This window comes from Schistocerca gregaria, chromosome 1, assembly GCF_023897955.1.
Source record: "Schistocerca gregaria isolate iqSchGreg1 chromosome 1, iqSchGreg1.2, whole genome shotgun sequence".
NCBI classification, from domain to species: Eukaryota; Metazoa; Arthropoda; class Insecta; order Orthoptera; family Acrididae; genus Schistocerca; species Schistocerca gregaria.
Window position 1 is genome coordinate 1,208,150,379 of NC_064920.1, and position 20,313 is coordinate 1,208,170,691.

At 36.5% G+C, this 20,313-nt stretch overlaps 1 protein-coding gene across 3 annotated transcripts in view; it reads right to left on the reverse strand.

Annotated features, from left to right (window-relative positions):
- Nucleotides 1-13,515: 13,515 nt before the first annotated feature.
- Nucleotides 13,516-20,313, reverse strand: part of LOC126284816 (lysosomal alpha-mannosidase-like) — a 264,961-nt gene continuing 258,163 nt past the window's right edge. For all 3 annotated transcript variants that reach the window (XM_049984023.1, XM_049984040.1, XM_049984031.1), the window contains one exon: nucleotides 13,516-13,758. In XM_049984023.1, the coding sequence (XP_049839980.1) occupies nucleotides 13,558-13,758 (201 nt within the window). In that variant the 3' untranslated portion in view covers nucleotides 13,516-13,557. The remainder of the gene's footprint in view (nucleotides 13,759-20,313) is intronic.

Consider the following 20,313-nt stretch of genomic DNA (forward strand, 5'->3'; position numbering starts at 1 on the left):
ATTTGTTTATTGAAAAATGTGAATTAATAATTAACAAAATATTGAAGAGTAAAATGAGAATTGCTATATGTGGTGATTTCAACATAGAAATGGTAAACACACAGAGACCAGTTGCTAGGACATTTTTGAATATGCTAAGATCATTAGACCTATATTGTACAAATAACTGTGCCACACGTAAGAATTTCTGTATAGACAATATTATTGTGAATTTCCATAGGGAGGATTTTACAGTTAGACTTGCAGGAAGTGGACTTGCAGATCATGAGCCACTACTCCTTACACTCTGTAAGAGACAGCCAATTAAAACTGAAGAATCTGAAGTAGTGGTAGTACGAAGACAGAAGGAAGAGTACATAAATATGTTTGTTCATAGATTACGAAGTGCAGATTTGGACTTTGTATATAATTGTCAGTCTGGAAAAAGGGAAGCTGAAATTAACTTTGGTATCTTTCTTAAAAAGTACACAGATTTATGGTATTCTTGCTCACCAGGAAAAAAAATTAGATATCTACATGAAATGAAAAAGAAAAGTCTGAACTGGTTCACACAAGAGCTAGTAGAATTTACAGGAAACTTGCATATGCTGTACCAGATGCATAAACAAGCCTCTGACCAAGGGGCAGAACAGAGTGTGAACATTCAAAGGTCATATCTGAAATGCAAAAAATACTATAAAGCTATACTTCTTCTGGCAAAAAAGCAAGCAGTGGAGAACTATATAGAAAGAGCTTCCAATAAATGCAAGGCAGCCTGGCAAATAATAAAAAAAGAGAATACACCGAAATGCACAGAAACAGCTCTGCTTGATCCTGAAGAATTAAATGAGTACTTTTTAAACTCCGTTAAAGAAATAAGTAACAGTATCAAAGCAACAAATTCATCCGCAATGAACCTTGTTAGAATACCACTGCCTGTTAACCTGGCATTTCAATGGAGGGCTGTCACACCTGTTGATATTATAAAAGCTGTATCCAAATTTTCAGGCTCTGAAAGTATGGACTGTTATTGGTTGTCAAATAACATAATTAAAAAGACATTACACTCAATCGCCAAACCATTAGCTTATATTTTTAATAAATGTGTATAATTTGGAGTTTTTCCGGATGCACTCAAGGTATCAAAAGTTGTCCCAATTTTTAAAAAAGGAGACAAACGTCTCCCCCAAAGCTACAGACCAGTCTCCATTGTTCCAATATACTCAAAGGTATTTGAGGCACTGATACACACACAAATAAGCAACTTCTTTGAAAAACACAATGTCCTATGTAACAATCAGTTTGGTTTTTAAAAGGGGAAGAACACAACAGGGGCCATCTTGGAAATCATTGACCAAACCTTAACAGCTTTTGAAAATAATAACATGGTATCACTGTTATTATGTGACCTAAGCAAACCTTTCGATTGCGTTCTTTTTGATATACTACTGGGGAAACTAGAGTTTTATGGGGTGAGAGGGAGCACTTTATCTGTGATAAATTCTTATTTAAGTAACCGAAAACAATTTGTTTCAGTCAGAAATTTAAATTCTTCCATCATTGAAATCAGCACTGGTGTACCACAAGGGTCTATCCTTGGACCCTTCTTCTTCTTCATTGTCGCTATTAATGATTTACCTAAAAATATAGCTCAACATGTTGTGTGTTATGCTGACGATACAACACTACTTACCACACATCAGAACATTTTAGGTCTGAATAACCTAATAAAAGAAACACTAGATAAGGCCCTGGACTGGTTTGCAGCCAATAAGCTCCTATGCAACTCTGACTAAACACAACAACTTTTAATGGGAACATCAAATGAAGTAGGCAATAAGTCGGTAAAACTCTTAGGTATTCACATTGACTCAAAACTATATTGGGAGGAACATGTGAATCATATATGTGAAAAAATATCTCGGGTGGCATACCTTCTCTTGAAACTAAGGGAGGTAGTGAGCTTGCAGTACCTCAGACTGACATACTTTGGGCAATCCAGTTACATATTTCATATGGTCTGATTATATGGGCCCTAACATCAAAAACATATTGAAATTAGAAAAAAAGTAATACGTATAATATGTAAAAGAGGTCATAGGGAGCACTGTCGCCCTCTTTTTTCCAGACTCAGAATACTTACAATTATAAATTTATACATCTATGTGTCTGTACTCTATATTAAAAATAATATTTCAGAATTTTTTGCCAGAAGGGATATACACGAACACAACACCAGGGCTAATGGTAATTTAGACTTACCGTGCCACAGATTAGCGAGAACAGGAAATTCCCACAAAGTTAACCCACTCAAAATGTTCAATAAACTGCCAGTTAATGTTCAGTCTATGGATACAAATTCTTTTAAAATTAAGTGTTACAGCTGGCTGTCAGATCATCCATTCTATGACATTAAAGAATTCTTTGAGATGCCTGAGGAGAATATAAGCATTTAAAAGTTGTCTGTAGTTAAATATATTATTCTGTGCTGTGGTTAATTATGTGTAATTAAAAAGTTTATACAATAAACCATATTTAGAAAAGGAATATGTTACAAAATCTGAATATACAAGTATTCTAACACAAGTTAGTAATTATGTGACTACAACACGTTTTGTGAAAAGATTAAAACTGTACAGAAAAGGTTAGAGAAAAATATTTTACTTCTCACAGGCAGATTTAATATGTGCCCAAGTCAACTGAGTGGTTTTCAAGCTAGAATGTGTGACAAACAAAGTGAAATTTCATTTTTTTACTGATGGTTAAATATAAAAATACAGATTAGAGTAGGATGTAAGAACCAAGAGAATTATTTTATTTGGATCTAATATAGATGGTGATCTGTCACCTGCTGACTGTAAAATAGAGATAAAAAGATATAATTTCGATAAACTGCAAATTTTGTATGCAACACAATGCAATAATCCATCACTTGAAATGAACATGAAAGATAAAAGATTTATATCTCTAAATCGATCTGCTTAAACTGTATCTGTTTCAGGTAAATAACTGGTGTGTGGTGAGCTGATATTAGATTCCAATGATGATGATCAAAAATGGTTCAAATGTCTCTGAGCACTATGGGACTCAACTGCTGTGGTCATCAGTCCCCTAGAACTTAGAACTACTTAAACCTAACTAACCTAAGGACATCACACACATCCATGCCCGAGGCAGGATTCGAACCTGCGACCGTAGCAGTCGCACGGTTCCGGAGTGCTCGCCTAGAACCGCGAAACCACCGTGGCCGGCAATGATGATGATCAAATGGAAAAATAATTTTTAATCTTACTGTATTTTTAACCTGTATAAATGCCAATCACAACAACATTTGGTGCTTGAAGTGTGGAAAAGTTACTGAAAAGCGTCATCCTTACAAAGTAACGACTAAAAATGGTAGACAGAGGATTGAAGGTCTTTGCAAACTTCGCAAGACTAAAAAGATTTATAAATTATAGAGCACAGCAATCAGTCGTCCTTTTTCTTGTAGGTTTTATTACGCAAATTCAGATTTCGACTAGGGGCTAGCCATTATGAATGCAACATTTTCTAATCTCGATGCATGTTAGTTGCCAGTTGTTCAGGCTCAGTCGCAGTCACAGTCACACATTTAAATGTGATTTGCAACTATACATCCACATAGATGTATAAGGTATGTATACGTAGATGTATATCTATATGTAGATGTAGATGAAGACGTAGAAAAAATAATTAAAGTAAGAACACCAAAAAACTGCAACCAGATAATGGAAAAGAATTCCACAATAAAGATTTGAAAGAATCATGTAAATAAATATGTTCACTCATCACTCAACTTTTTAGGAAATAAAAGCATCTGTTGATGAAAGATTTAAGAGAGCACTTAAAGAAGAAATGTGAAGAAAAATTTGACTTAGAAGGCTATTGTAAACAGATTGATTTAGTTAAGAATGTAGTTAATGAATACAATAACAGAAAACATTCAGCAGTAACAATGAAGCCAATAGAAGTTAATGATAAAAAAAATCATAAACATATTGACATTGTATCTAATGACAAATCCAATGTCAGACAAAAGTTTGCTTTAAGTGACACAAAACATAAAATGGATGATAAAGCAATGTGAAAGATTTCATGGAAATAAAATAGAAATTAGCAAACATAATTTTGAAACTAATAATATGTACATCAAAGAACTAGAAGTACAATTGAATACGGACTTAGATCTTGATAAGAGAAGAGAAAATCTAGGAAAACGAGCTGTTGCTATGACATGTCTCAATTCATCATGGGAAATGTGGATAACTACTAAATTTGTGTTAACCTGAGTGTGTGATAGATTTACAACACTTTTATGACATGTTATTGGATGACTATTTACATAATACAGATATAAATTTTATAAATTAGAGCATGGCACAGATGATGTACAATTTCAAGGATTATTAATAATAATATAATACAGGTACCAACATTTTATAGACGCATTCATTGCATCAAATGTAAGGCTAGGAAAAGCGTTATATATTTCGATATGCATGGTCTAAATACATTGATGATGGTGAAATCACTGTATAAAAAGAACATATGTTAGGTGAATGGACAAATGAATTAGGAGATAAGAAATGGATTACAAATTGGGCTTCTACTCGACCAAAAAGTCATTATTTTGAGAAAAATGATAACAACCAAGTGGTGAAGGTAAAGTTTACCACTTTTAACTACAAAAAATTCAAAAGCGAATCTATGATAAGGTTAACTGAAAGTGTAGTAAAGGAATAGATACGATCAGAATACAATCGAATAAGCAGAGATGCTGATACTAGAAATTTAATCAACAAACAAGTTAAGATAGAATTCTCATTTTAACATGATAAAAGAGTAGTACTAGAAAGTTATAATACATTGCCTTAAGCATATTAAATTAATTTAATAAATTAAAATTAAAATAGGATTTCTATCTCTTCCAACATAAATACAAAATTTATTCGAAAATCAATATAACTATGGAATAAATTTATTAGTTGCATTTAATTATATTCTCTCTTTTCTAAATCTCTATGTTTAGATTATTTGGTTATTGAGTGAGAAACTTCTAGTAATAATATATAAGCTTCAATATAATTTTTTAATGTTTTTGGTTAATTATTTACTGGTAAATTATAATCATCAATTTGGTAATTCGCTATTTTTTATTATGGACTGGCCATTAGATGACGTTACAGCAGTGAGAAAATCTGTGTGGACCACCTGCTTTCATAATTTGTCAACAGAAGACCACATTGTTCATGGACTTTACTCTAAGGGGGCAGAATCTTGCTGTGGTTACCAAAAAGCATTATTATTGTTGTTGTTATCTTCAGTCCTGAGACTGGTTTGATGCAGCTCTCCATGCTACTCTATCCTGTGCAAGCTTCTTCATCTCCCATTACCTTCTGAATCTGCTTAGTGTATTCATCTCTTGGACTCCCTCTACGATTTTTACCCTCCACGCTGCCCTCCAATACTAAATTGGTGATGCCTTGATGCCTCAGAACATGTCCTACCAACCGATTCCTTCTTCTGGTCAAGTTGTGCCACAAACTTCTGTTCTCCCCAATCCTATTCAATACTTCCTCATTAGTTATGTTATCTACCCATCTAATCTTCAGCATTCTTCTGTAGCACCACATTTCGAAAGCTTCTATTCTCTTCTTGTCCAAACTATTTATCATCCATGTTTCACTTCCATACATGGCTACACTCCATACAAATACTTTCAGAAATGACTTCCTGACACTTATATCTATACTCCACGCTCCGATCCGTAGAATGCCAGTTTTATTTCTCCTGATAACGGTATCCTCTTGAGTAGTCCCCACCCGGAGATCCGAATGGGGGACTATTTTCCTCTGGAATATTTTACCCAAGAGGACACCATCATCATTTAATCATACAGTAAAGCTGCATGCCCTCGGGAAAAATTACGGCCGTAGTTTCCCCTTGCTTTCAGCCATTCGCAGTACCAGCACAGCAAGGCCGTTTTGGTTAGTGTTACAAGGCCAGATCAGTGAATCATCCAGACTGTTGCCCTTGCAACTACTGAAAAGGCTGCTGCCCCTCTTCAGGAACCACACATTTGTCTGGCCTCTCAACAGATACCCCTCCGTTGTGGTTCTACCTACAGTACGGCTATCTGTATCGCTGAGGCACGCAAGCCTCCCCACCAATGACAAGGTCCATGGTTCATGGGGGGGGGGGGGGGGAGCCTATTATTAACGAAACAAAACTAATTTTTAGAGAACTGAGTGACCCTGTTTTGCTTAGTAAATGTCTTCAATAGGGGCACTCCAAATGCAAATGAAAGTTTCAACCACTTCATATGGGAAGGATTGCCCAAGAACGTTTTTGTAGGACTAAATACGTCAAAAGCTGGTGTAAGAGATGCAGTGATATGTTTCCATGATGAAGTGATAGGTTGGAAGTCCTGAGAATTTTAGGCATAAAATGTGGCTCTAATATGGAAGATCAATTGCTTGACCGTGACAGACAATGGGTGCACGAAGATGGAAGATTCGTTCTTCAAGTTATCAAAGAAGCAAGAAGTGTTAAAAGGAATGCCAAGAGGAGGCTTGGAGATAAAGAAATGCAGCAGGATGAAGACTATGCTTTCGGAATGTTCTGAGTCACAGTTTAATTGAACTCATATCTCCATTCGCAATGTCCTGCAAGTTGTATTTTTGAGAATTCAGGTACAAATATTTCCTGAAGTCTATAAAGCACTGCTTTAATTTTTTCTGTGACTTGCAATAGTCCATACTTACCTGTATGTTGTTGACCTAAGCTTTATTGCAGAATCAACTAAATTATTGAACAAAAAACATTTTTACTAGGAAAAAATTAAAATTTAAGATTTGATACTTTTTATCCTTTTAATATACATAATAGAAGGTATTAAACATGTCTAGTACCTCAGCCATCATGTAATGCATATCTGGTAAAAATTTGGTCTCCTTCAAGTGTATAACATTGGATTAAATAGTATGTCAATTTGAGGAAGCATTTTAAAAAAGAAATTGCATTAATTTCTTTTTAATTTTCTTAATAACCCTAAGCAGGTTCAACAATATTCAAAATAGTTCTAATTTGTTCAGAAAGCATGTTGCATTACTTGACATCAACAAAAAATCTGTAAAACATATACACTATAAACAGTACCTGATAGAAGTAGGTGTCAATTTTACATAATATTGAGCTGAAAAAGTACCCTGTATCCTTAAGTGTGATATGTTCTGCAGTCTTGAGTTGGCTGGTTTGATGCATTGTCTACGTGTGACAAATCAAAATCTTCTTCCTCTAAGGCACTTATGTTAAATATTGGCATTCCCTTTCGTAACTCCTTGTCTTCTGTCTCAAAATTACTTGTATGCACCAGTATCTTCTGTACTCTACCAATTGTTGTGACACCAATTATACTCATGTGCACAAAACAATGTGGTGTGTCTAGGTCATGATTTTCTTCTAACAGTTCGACCCAAACTAGCTTTCCTGTACCGAATGGTATTTTATCACGTGAATCTATCCACAAGGACATTGCTCGCAATTTGGTTGATTCCTCTTTCTGGGGAGAGGGATCTTGCGGCAGAGCGGCCTTTGCAGCTGCGTCACCTAATCGAAACAATGTTCCACTAAGGTCCACTCTTTCTTACCTGAAGCTGATAATGGCTCTATGTTTATTCAAGCAATCTAATCCTAGGATAGTATCATAGTTGTCACTTACTCTTGATACGACTTCCACAACCTCCTGGAATCCTACTCCTTCAATGTGAAAGATCAGTGATATACACCCTAGTGAATGTATGTCACCTCCGCCTATACCACTTAATCTATATCTCGGATGGTCATATCTCCTGACCTCAGTGCACTGTTCACTTATGACTGACACGTGAGCATCAATGACTGCAAGTTTTATCATTAATAGTGCCTGGTAACCAGCATGTCGCCTTTGCATGCACTCTAATAGCATAGAATTTTAATGGGAACGCCTGATGGCGGTTCCTAGGTTCCTGTTTAACGGGCCTCTGTTTGCAAATTTCCCTGTACTACACACACAATAAATATTGCCCACACTAAGACAATTTTTACACTGTGGATGGCGACAATTTTTCGCTATGTGTCCCTGCCTGATCACATGTGAAACAACGAACAGCTGTAGAAAGTAGTTTTCTTATTTCCTTGTACCTTGTCGTGGTGTCTATTTCCTCTAAAGTTGTAGCAATGTTCACTGTATCGGTTAAATTCTTCGGAAATTCTGGCCTAACACAGCGCGATGTTTCAGATGGCAATCCTTGGAAAAAATTATCTTAGGCCGTATTCTCTGCTTGTTGTAGCACATACTTATTGGGTTGATCACTGGTGATCAATTGGTAAGTGTTACTATTAACTTGTTCTATTCTATCCATAAGATTTCTATTGTGTTCTTTGTACCTTTGGGACATTGTGTTCAATTGGACCCTACAGAAATAGCAACTGTTCAGCTTTTTAAACCTTTTGAGCAAATCTTGTTTCAATTCATCAAAAGTTAATCCATTTTGTAACTGCTCATGAGTGATGTAATATGTGCGCATTAGCTTCCCCAGTTAACTGTAATTCTGTCATTTGCAACATCTGTTCATCTGAGCAGGAACCAAGTTTAGCGACTTCTAACGAATCAGCAAAAAGTGCTTTTATATCCTCGCTTGGCTTACCAAAAGAAGGGAGTCACAAGGGTGGCTGATGATGAATATAGTATGGGAGGGGTTCCACTAGATGTCGACCTACACTTGGATAATCGATTCCAAAATTCAATATTGTCAGACCTCAGTTGGGCTACCTGATTAATCAGGCTCTGAATAGCCTCGTTGGCAGAAACTGCTTGTGACTTATTGACTGTCATTTTAATGCTTTCCTTTCTAACAAATGGTCATTCCCACAAATATACTGCCTATGACAACAAGAATATAGTCAGTTATATAACTAGTAACATTAGAAATTTTATTACAATTTCGATCAAAATAACAAGACCATCTGAAAAAGAAATTTTCTAGTGTCAAATTTCTTTGAAAGAATGAGAGCTTTACATCATTTGTTTTTTACACTAAGAAAACATTACTTAAAAAGGAAAAATATCTGCAACCAATTTGCACTCACCAATACACTGAAATACTGTCCGCTAGCTGCAGTTTGTCGTCTGCTGTCTGTGGGTTGTTCACAGCTCATCACTGGTAATGGCATCATGAATTTCTTGAACCACAAATTCCTTACCATATGTACCACGAAATAGAGCCAAGGTTATCTGACTCCAAATGTATCACATCGGGGTTTAGTGGCATTAGATTTTGTCAATGACAGGGGGGGGGGGGGGGGGGGGGGGAGCATAGATCTTTATTTTGTCAAGGATGGAAGGAGCGAAAGCTACACTTTGTTGGGGATTGGAATGGGTTCTTTACTTGACTCAGTGGATGGGGTGAGAAACATTCGTGGTTCCACTAACAATCATTTATTCAGACATAAGTTTTTTAACCAAACAGAGTAATACAATGTGTTTTAACTCGCTCAGTTCCTCGCAGCTGTGGAACGGCAGAGTCGTAGCCTGTAGATTCCAGTGACTGGTGATAAGGTGACAATTCGTGTTCCAGCGTCTTCTGGAGGAGTTCAGCAACCTCTAGGTTGAAGAAAGAGTTCATGGGTGACCATGTTGCCATCATGAGGTGCACTGGCGAACTGACCGCAGAGGCGCCGGCGCCGAGGTTTTATCTTTTTGCTGCCTCCAGGTGTTCCTACTGTGGTTCGCCCCCAAGCACAGAGCATCCTGCATCCATTCCGTTTGTGGTCCGGACCCAGAGGCGCGTGCTGGAGACATCTTTTTAGTATCTCTGCCTGTTTTCAAAGTCAGTTCATGGTGGGATGTCTTATTTCTTCTTTTAATCACAGTCAAAGCGGGTTCACAGGCCTTCCTAAGGATGCAACCGCTTTCTTGATTGATCAGCGACTCCTGTGCTCGAATCCTGCTAGATTATTTAATGACAAAGTCTTAGTATGTGGAAATCTGTGTCAGAACCTATGTAATTCCGAGAGGCAATGTTCAGCAACCACCAACTTGTTAGGCTGCTGCAGTCTGGTGTGCCGTTGATGTTCTTGGCAACAATCTTCGATAGTACACACCATTTGATCTATGTAAGTGAAGTCATATTTGAAGGTTGTCTGGCAGACTCCGTATTCCCGTAGCCCTTGATCGTACTTGACATAACCGAGCAGTGCTTGTGTCTTAACTGGTGGCTAGTGAGCACAAAGGGACTGCGGCCTTACCGAATGAGTCACCTGTGAACCTAGAGTTTCAGGAAAAAGAGAGGACACTCAGCAAGATGGGGGCATAGAATTTATTTCGTTCTGTGGTGCTTTATCGGGAAAGACAGGTCTAATTCTTCAAAAACATCAAGTGAAGACTGTGTTCTGCCCACCAGTTAAGACACAGGCTCGGTTATGTCAAGTACGATCAAGGGCTACGGGAATACGGACTCTGCCAGACAACCTTCAAATATGACTTGACTTACATAGATCAAACGGTGTGTACTATTGAAGATTGTTGCCAAGAACATCAACGGCACACCAGACTGCAGCAGCCTAAGAAGTTGGTGGTTGCTGAACATTGCCTCTCGGAATTACATAGGTTCTGACACAGATTTCCACAAACTAAGACTTTGTCATTAAATAATCTAGCGGGATTCGAGCACATGAACTTGTTACTGGTAACATTTGGAATGGCATGTTTTGCATTGACCAATTGGCACGATACTGATGTCTTCTCCTGTCGAGCAGCTATAGATAAGTAACACATGAACTTGTTTCTGGTAACAGCGGGGATGGCATCTTCTGCATTGACCTATTGGCGCGGCACCGACGTCTTCTTGTGTCGATCAGCGTAGCAGCTAAGTCGCTGTAGCAAAATATGGTGTCCGCTGACTAACCATCAGTCCATCTGCCCAGGCGACTTTTCTTCATGTCTTCCTTCTTCTCTCGAAGGACATTCGCATGCCCGTTTTTTGGAGGTATTTATTCAGTGTTTTCACCAATATTGCGAAATTTCTAGGGCGGCGACTGACTATTCGGTCATTGATCTGTACTTCTCACATTGGGCCTTCGAGCATAGTTTCGTATCTATGGTCGAAGCATTGGGCATAAACGTGACCAATGTCAACACACGTACTGGCTTTCCACTGATTTACAGCTCTATGCTGGCGTGGTCGGACATTGCCCTTTCATCCTCTACTGCATCGCCAAATACGTCACGCGTGTGAGTTCGGTACGACCACTGATTTGCAAACTGCACTGGTTGTTGTTTTCCTCGGAAACATTGCCTGTCTGCTCGGTCGTTGATCTGTCAAAGTGCTGACTGCTGCTGCGCAAGCTTCACTGGTCATTGGGCTTTTCACGTTGGGCATAAACATGACCAATGTCGATACACGTGCTGGCTTTCCTTGTCTGACTGCTGCCGCTTCTGAATATTGTGGCTTAACGTGTCAAACTCTCTAAAATGTTCACTTAACCTGTAATAAGCCTCTATATATTCTTCTGCTTTGAACAACCATAAATATATAATTATTATACACCCTACAAATGAGGGAGTTCTGGTCATAGGTGATGATCACTGTAGAAAATTAACGTGACATGGAAATGCACAATAACAGGTTCACCTTTCTAGGTAATCTAATTCTATGCTATAGTCAGAAGCATTAGAGGCACACTATTAAATAATAAATACTTTAGTGAAGGAATCTCTTTACATAAATATCGCATCAGATACAAAAATGACACACAATATGGTTTACAAGAGCACACACTGAGAGTAAATCAAAGAAATTAGTCCTCACAGAGCTGGTACTCAACTCGTACTGAGTCGACTACACCACAATAAACAAAGTATTCAAAACAACTTAAAATGCAAACATACATCGAAACATTTGTACCTATAAGATGAAAACAATTTTGAAAATTGGCTGTATAAACCCTACAAAATTAAAAATTCTCGTTACTTTTTCATCACACCTCATACATCATAATTCTCATTCACCAGTACAGTTACTTCTTATGGTATTTGTTGCTGATAACAAAGGTCATTTTCAGGTGAACTATGATTTGCATGATGGAAATATAAGCTTCACAAATAATTTTAATTTCGACTTTATTTCCTTGCTTGGAGCTCAATGCAAATGTATTTACAGAGCTCCAATGCAAGATAAAGCAATAAATTAGGGAATCCAGCCTATTCAAAATAAAATTAAAAAGGTACCTCATTAGGCAAGGCATATTATTTCAACATCTAGATTCAATGATCAAAAAGCAACATTCGCTACATGGCAACTAAAAGTGCTCATTGTATATATTCATGACAGGTAATTGTACATGAACAATCTGCATTCACAGATATAGGTGATTATTTTCTTTGAAAGATACCAATCTGATCAATTGGATACTATGTTACAAAGGAGATAAAGAGCAGATAGGATGAAACTTTTCACTCTGCAATACAGTGGGCATTGATATGAAACTGTCTGGCAGATTACAACTGTGTGCCAGACTGGGACTCAAACCAAAGACATTTGCCTTTCATTGGCAAGTGCCCTACGAGCTGTGCTACACAAGTACGACTTGCAACCCATCCTTCACAACTTGTGTGAAGATTGAAAGGCAGGAGATAAGGTACAGGTGGAAGTAAAGCTGTGTGCGAGCTTTTGAGTTACACTTGGATACCTCATTTCGTAGAACATTTGCCCGTGTAAGGCATAGATCTTGGATTCATGTCCCAGTCTGGCACACAATTTTCATCTGCCAGGAAGTTTTGCCAGTGCACACTGAACAGCAGAGTAAAAAAATTTCATTCTGGAAACAGCCACAAGGCTGTGGCTAAGCATATCTTCACATTATTGTTGCAGGAGTGTTAGTCCTGCAAGTTTCACAGGAGGAATTTTATGAAGCTTGGCAAGTAGATGATGAGTTAATGGTGGAAGAAAAGCTGTTAGGATGGGTCATGAGTCACTCTTGGGCAGCTCACTCAGTAGAACAGTTGCTCACAGAAGGCAAAGGTCCTGGGTTTGACACTTGACCCAACACACAGTTTTAATCTGCCAGGAAGATTTAAAAAGCAAATTATTTAATATTACTGAAAGAACGTCAGCTTCCTTTTTAATTTATTAAGTTAATTTTAGCTGCCATAACCTCAAAAACCAAAAGCAGTGTGGGGGTACTTTATTGATACTGCAGTGTACGTCCTAAGTTTCTGTGATTTGGTTGTCTTTTGCTAATGTGTACATCTCTGTATGTTCTCCTTTTTGGGGGATCTATGGAAAGCAATAAAAAATATAAAATTACTTTTTCTAATCATATACTTAGTGTCATAGTTTATAATCGAAAAACAGTGAGGAGCATCATATTAACTGGATGAGAGGACTTCAGGATACTGATTTTCTAATGTAAATATCCACATATATAAACAAATATCATATGATGGAAGGGAAATAATAAAAATCGCAGAATACCAAATACTTATGCAACCATTATTTATTCAGTAAATATGCCAGTGCTTTACCGAGTTACTTCAACAATAAATGTCCTGATCTGCATGGGTTTGAGAGTGATATTGGGGAGATCATTGGGTACCTCCCAACTGTCCATACCGACACCTGATGTGTCTATCCAGTTGAGTCTGCCATATTCCCCAAGCCACTGGTTTGCTGCTAGTGTTGACTCACGTACGGATTTAATGGCAAACGTTGTAAACAGCTCCTAATAGGGAACAAAACAACATTATTATGACATTCAGAAAAACAAAAGAGTCTAGTCTGTCATTACATGAGCGCTTAAAAAAATGTGATGAGAAATTTTATTGGTCGTGATTTACAATCAGGTTTGACATAAACAAAATTGTCATTGTTAACAGAGCTAAAACTGTGTGTTCCCACCATCAATAACAGACAAATTTCTAAATGAAAACACAGGTGTCAATGCAACAAAATCAGCTCTGTTAAGCATAAGTACAGTGTGAATTTCTTTTTGGTGTTCATCCAGTCTTTCTATTCAGCTGTCGTACATCTGGAATTTAATTTTCACTCTGCAGAGAATTGTGCTTTGTTATGAAACCTCTGGGCAGATTAAAACTGTGTGCTGGGCGAAGACTCCAACTTGGAATCTTTGTCTTTTGGTGAAAAGTGCTCTACGGACTGAGCTACACCAGTATGACTCACAAACCCAGCCTCACAGCTTTACTTCCGCCAGTAACTCAGACTGTGGAAGATGAGTTAATGGTGGAAGCTGTGAGGGTGTGTTGTGAGTCGTGCTTGCATAGTTCAGATGATAGTGCACTTGCTCACAAAATTCAAAGCTCCTGAATTCAATTCTGTATTTGGCACACAGTTTTAATCCGCCAGGACGTTTCTGTACATCTGGTTCTATGAATTTTTTGATGAGTTGTATGTTTTTTCTTTTTCATTTTTTACTTTATTTTGTCTTACCGTAATCTTTCAGTTCAGATTAATGTTCCACAATCCTGACAGCTTGATGGAAGGTTTAGCATCGAAATATGCATAAATTAATATAATAACATAGGCTGTATCATTGCCATGTTTCTTAAGGGCTGTGAGCACAGATTTACTTCAACTGAGCTAAAAACTTTTCTCAAAGTCTATGAAACCCAGGCAACTGGTGGATCATACTCGTTGCTCCACCCCATAATTTTATACGTGACTTATAAGTAGTCTAATGTAATACATCCATTTATGAAACATACTTGTTTTTGTTTAATTAAAATCCAATGTTTCTTTCTCAGTAGCTGCTAATAATGCTAGTGAATATAGACAACACTGTTAGCTGCAATAGGCAGTAAGCATGCTTTGTTGGTGCTGCACATTGTACTGATGTTGTCCCACACAGTGTTTTTCTGCACAGCAACAGAGACAGCTGAGTGAAAAATCCTTGCAATACGCACATTTATTTATATATAAAAGCCGACTTCGAAATTTTGTTTCCGTGAGACCGCTTGTACAAGGTACGTATGTCGATTTCAGTTTCTAGATTCACATATTTTACTGTTTGTGTGGCTCCTGCATAATCTTTCTTTGATTGTACCCATAACCATTATTACTGCGATATATTGTGAAAATTCCTACATCCGCGAGTACCTTACCGCAATAACCTCGCACTGTTATCTTCAGTTGTAGGCCTTTAACTGATTGTGCTCTATTAAAACTTTTTGAGAACAGTAGGCCTATCCTAGTTCAGCAGTCGTTCCTTACTGTCAATCAATCACTCAATTCCTTTTATTTGTCTGAAGACAACATTGGTGTTGCATAAGATATCATCAAGTACAAGTTATTTCTTTGTGGACAACAGAATATAAGACCGAAGACTAATCAAGCTAATCTAGCCAATGTTACATGTAGGAATTAATATAAAAACAGCGTTCATAGAAGCCAAAAAAGCACACAATCTCACAATCTCAGAAGTATTGAGTAATCCACCAACAAGTTCAAAGCTGCTTGGAAGCTAATAAATAGTGTTGCTAAAAATGAAAGAAATGTTACAATTAATATCTCTTCCCAAAAATTCAATGATTATTTGTTAAATCAGTTGAAGAAGTAGGAAGTGGTATTGCTAAACCCGAAATCAGCTCATCACAGTTACTCTCAAAAAATAGTTGTGGATCGACAAATAGGAGTATCTTCAGTTTCCCTGAGGTCTCACCAGATTTTGTATTTAGAATAGCGAAACACTTAAAATCATCAGACAGTGTAGACATATATGACTTATCCTGTAACATACTAAAGAAAGTCATAGGTAGTATAGTCTACCCCTTAACACATTGTATAAACAAATGTCTAGCTGAAGGATACTTTTCTGATGAGCTTAAACTGTCTAGAGTAGTTCCAGTTTATAAAAAAGGGGATAAAGACTCTGCCTCAGGTTACCAGCCAATTTCCATAGTCTCATCTTTTTCTTAAGTTCTGGAATGCACAGTTTACAAACAATTATCTGATTACTTTGAAATATAGGAATTGTTAGTGGATCTCAGTATGGATTCAGGAAAAACATGTCAACAATTGATGTGATAGATGCTGTGTTAATACATCCATCAAGTATTTGAGGATAAAGACTTTGCTCAAGTCCCTTTTTGTGACCTAAGCAAAGCCTTTGACTGTGTAGAACATACACTTGGAGTTCTGTGGTGTTAGAGGTAATAGCCTTAAACCATTAAGATCATTTTTACAGAACTATAAGCAAGCTGTCTGTGTAGGCAAAGAATTGTCTAGTGTAGAACTAGTTAAGGTATGTGTCCCACACGTATCTGTACTGGGCCCTTTCCAGTTCCTAATAATGATTAATGACCTGCCGTCATGTATTACATCCAAACCTGTACAATATGCAGATGACACAACTTTTCTGAGCAGCAGTAATGACCTCAATAGCCATTAAACTTGTGTTTCAGAGACAATTGCTCAAGCATCATACTGGTTTAAAGCATATGGATTGTTGCTTTGTGAAAATAAAACTCAGCACATAGTATTTAGTCTAAAAGACAAGCTGCCATCTGACGATCCTAGTTATGTTAAGTTTATAGGGGTATATTTGGATGACAAATTATCTCTGGTCAAGTATCTTAGTGGTAAGTTGCCTAGGGTGAACTATCTGTTAAGGCGATTAATGGATTTTGTACCTAAAAATTATGTTGGACTATCCTATCTCTCATTCTTTCAAAGAATAATAATGTATGGTATCATTTTATGAGGAAACTCCAGTTGTGTGCATGACATCCTTCTACTGAAGAAGAAAGCTATTATGGTAACTATAGGCTCATCATATAAGGCACACTGTAAACCTTTGTTTTCTGAGCAAAAAATTATGACAGTAGTGAACCTGTATATATATACTACCGGTATGTCTTAATCTATATGAAAAAGAAGCTAGCCGAAGCTAAATGCAGAGAAAGTATACATTGCTACAACCCTAGGACGAATAGATGTATTTATACTCCATTTCACAGACTCTCAAAATCACTGAACATTTATGAACTAATGGGGCATAAATTATTTAATAAACTTCCACTAGCTATGCAATATTTACCAGAGCAACCATTCAAACAAGCGCTATATTTCTGGTTAGTTGCCCATCCATTCTACGACATAAAGGATTTCATCAATTACAATATTGTACTGTAATAACAAACTTATTATTCTTTTGCAACAGAAATTATATAGTATTATAAGTATGACTTGGTAGGATTTCACCAATCATAATATTACACTGTAATAACAAACCTATTGTTGTTTTGCAACATGAACTATATTGTATTATATGTATGACCCTGTCAATTGTAATATTATACTGTAATAACAAATTCATTGCTCTTTTGCAACAGAAATTATGTTGTGTTATAAATATGAGTTTGTAGTATTTCATCAATTGTAATATTATTGATTTACACTGTAATAACAAACCTATTGTTCCATTGCAACATGAATTAAATTGTATTATATGTATGACCCTGCCAATTGTAATATTATACTGTAATAACAAATCTATTGCTCTTTTGCAACAGAAATTATGTTGTGTTATAAATATGACTTTGTAGTATTTCATCAATTGTAATATTATTGATTTACACTGTAATAACAAACCTATTGTTCCATTGCAACATGAATTAAATTGTATTATATGTATTACTTTGCCTACTGCCTTAATGGCCTAACGACAATAAAATTATTCTATTTTATTCTAATGTTACCTATAACTTATATAAAGTTTAGTTTATGCTTATATAAGTTATTTCTTTGTGGGCAACAGAATGCAGTGTTACATATTAAACATACATAAATTTAAGTTTACACTTCTATATTACACAGTTTATAATATAAACAATTTAGTTCAAATTACGGTTAAATCAATTATAGATTTTATTTATTTATTTATTTGGTCCTGTTGATTACATATTATACAGTGACTGTACAAGTAATATAGGACAAGTCAATTGATGCAATTACAGCAGTACATTAACATTTATACATCACATTACACAGACATTGGTTTATTTTACAAGAACAATTACTTGCATGCAGTATTAAAGCCTGCATTATGCCAAAAACAGTTTCAGTGATTGTTTAAATTAGTAGAATAAGTGACAGTGCATATTTTTATGCTACTGACATATATAAGGAAGTAAATAATCTTCATGGTCTTGGTTTGAATGAACACAAGTTTTAACTGCATTCCTTAAGAAGGGGTTTAAGTGAATGCTGAAGAGAGTGGGATACATGGGAGTTCACATTTTCTCATAATGAAACAGATAAATTTACATTTTATCACCACAATTTCAGTTAAACTACATGTACGAGCATCACACTTTATCTTTAAGGGAGTGCTTTTCTTAGGCAGTTTCCCCCACTCTTGTCCATCATAACTCTAAGTATTGATTCATTTTATAGAAAGTTTATTAGATGAGAAATAATTTTAGTTTCCTTTTGAAAACCTGTACATTATTTATTTCTTTTTTATATTGATGGGGAGCTTATTGAAGATCTTTATACCTGACTCAGTAACTCCCCTATGTACTTTAGTGAGAGATGCAGAGCCTTGATGAAAATTTTTCACCTCTCTTGTGTCATGGTTGTGGATCTCACAATTTTTCTGAAACAGTTCCCTGTTGTTGGCTACAAATAACATGAGTGAGTATATATACTGACCTGTGATGGTAAGTATCCTGAGAGATTTGAAGAGACCTCTGCAAGATGTCCCATTAGGGACCCCACATATTAGCCTCACTGCTTGTTTTTGTATTCTGAATACTTTTTCAACACCTGCACCATTTCCCCAGAATATTATGCCATAGGAGAGAACAGAATGGAAATATGCAAAGTATGACAACAACATTATTTTTCTATCTAGTAACTGATGGAGAGCTCTTAGTGCAAAGCACGATGAGCTGTTTCTTGACCAGCTGATCAATTTGTTCTTTCCATCTTAGGTGACTGTCTATCTGGATACCTATGAATTTTGTATGTGTGGTTTCATTAATTTTGTGATTGTTAACATGTATTTCAGGAGCTTTAATTTTTTTATTTTTTGTCAGAAACTGTATCATATTGGTTTTTGAAACATTTAAGGTTAGGCTATTCGCAGTGAACCATTTATGTACTTGGCTGTATCCTGCATTGTTGAGTTGGGTCCTTTTACGAGGATACTTGTATCGTCGGCAAACATTACTATTTTTGCTCTGTTGTTAATTGTGAGTGGTAGATCACTAATGTAGATCAGGAAAATTAATGGCCCAAGAATTGAGGCCTTTGGGACTCCATACTTTATATTTCCCCAGTCCGGTGTTAATGCTGTTCCTGTCCCCCTTAAGACAACCCTTTGCTTCCTGTTCTGTAAGTATGATTCTAACCAAGTCAGAAATTTGTATTTAATGCCATAATGTGGAAGCTTTTTTAAGAGTGTGTTGTGATCTACACAATCAAATGCCTTGGCAAGGTCACAAAATATCCCCACTGGATACCTTTTGTAATTGTTGTTGTTGTCTTCAGTCCTGAGACTGGTTTGATGCAGCTCTCCATGCTACTCTATCCTGTGCAAGCTGCTTCATCTCCCAGTACCTACTGCAACCTACATCCTTCTGAATCTGCTTAGTGTACTCATCTCTCGGTCTCCCTCTACGATTTTTACCCTCCACGCTGCCCTCCAATGCTAAATTTGTGATCCCTTGATGCCTCAAAACATGTCCTACCAACCGATCCCTTCTTCTCTTTTGTAATTAAGTTCACAACATAAAATTTCATGTATTAGGTTAAATATAGCTCTGTCTGTGGAGGAGCCCTTACAAAAGTCGAACTGTGTAGGAGCCAGTAAGCCATTTTATGTAGTGTGACTATAAATCCAATCACACACTATTCCCTCAAATATCTTTGAGAATACTGGCAGCATGGAGATGGGCAGATAGTTGGATATTTCACCCCTTGCTCCACTTTTGTGGAATGGCATCACTACTGCATGTTTTAATCTATCTGGGAACACATCAGTTTCCATAGATTGGTTACACAAATAGCACAATATATAACTGATTAAGTCTGCACATGATTTAAGAATCTTACTTGATATGGCATCATATCCACAGGAATCTGAGTTTTTGCGTAATTTTATTGTTTTTTCAATTTCTTTAGGGGTTGTACTTCTGAAATGAAGTGCTACTTCAGATGTTATTTTCATTTGGTTAAGTAGTTCAAAGCTTCAGTGTGAGCCTGTTTATTATGGTTCACTGTTTTTTTTTCAACTACAGAAAGAAAAAAATGGTTGAAA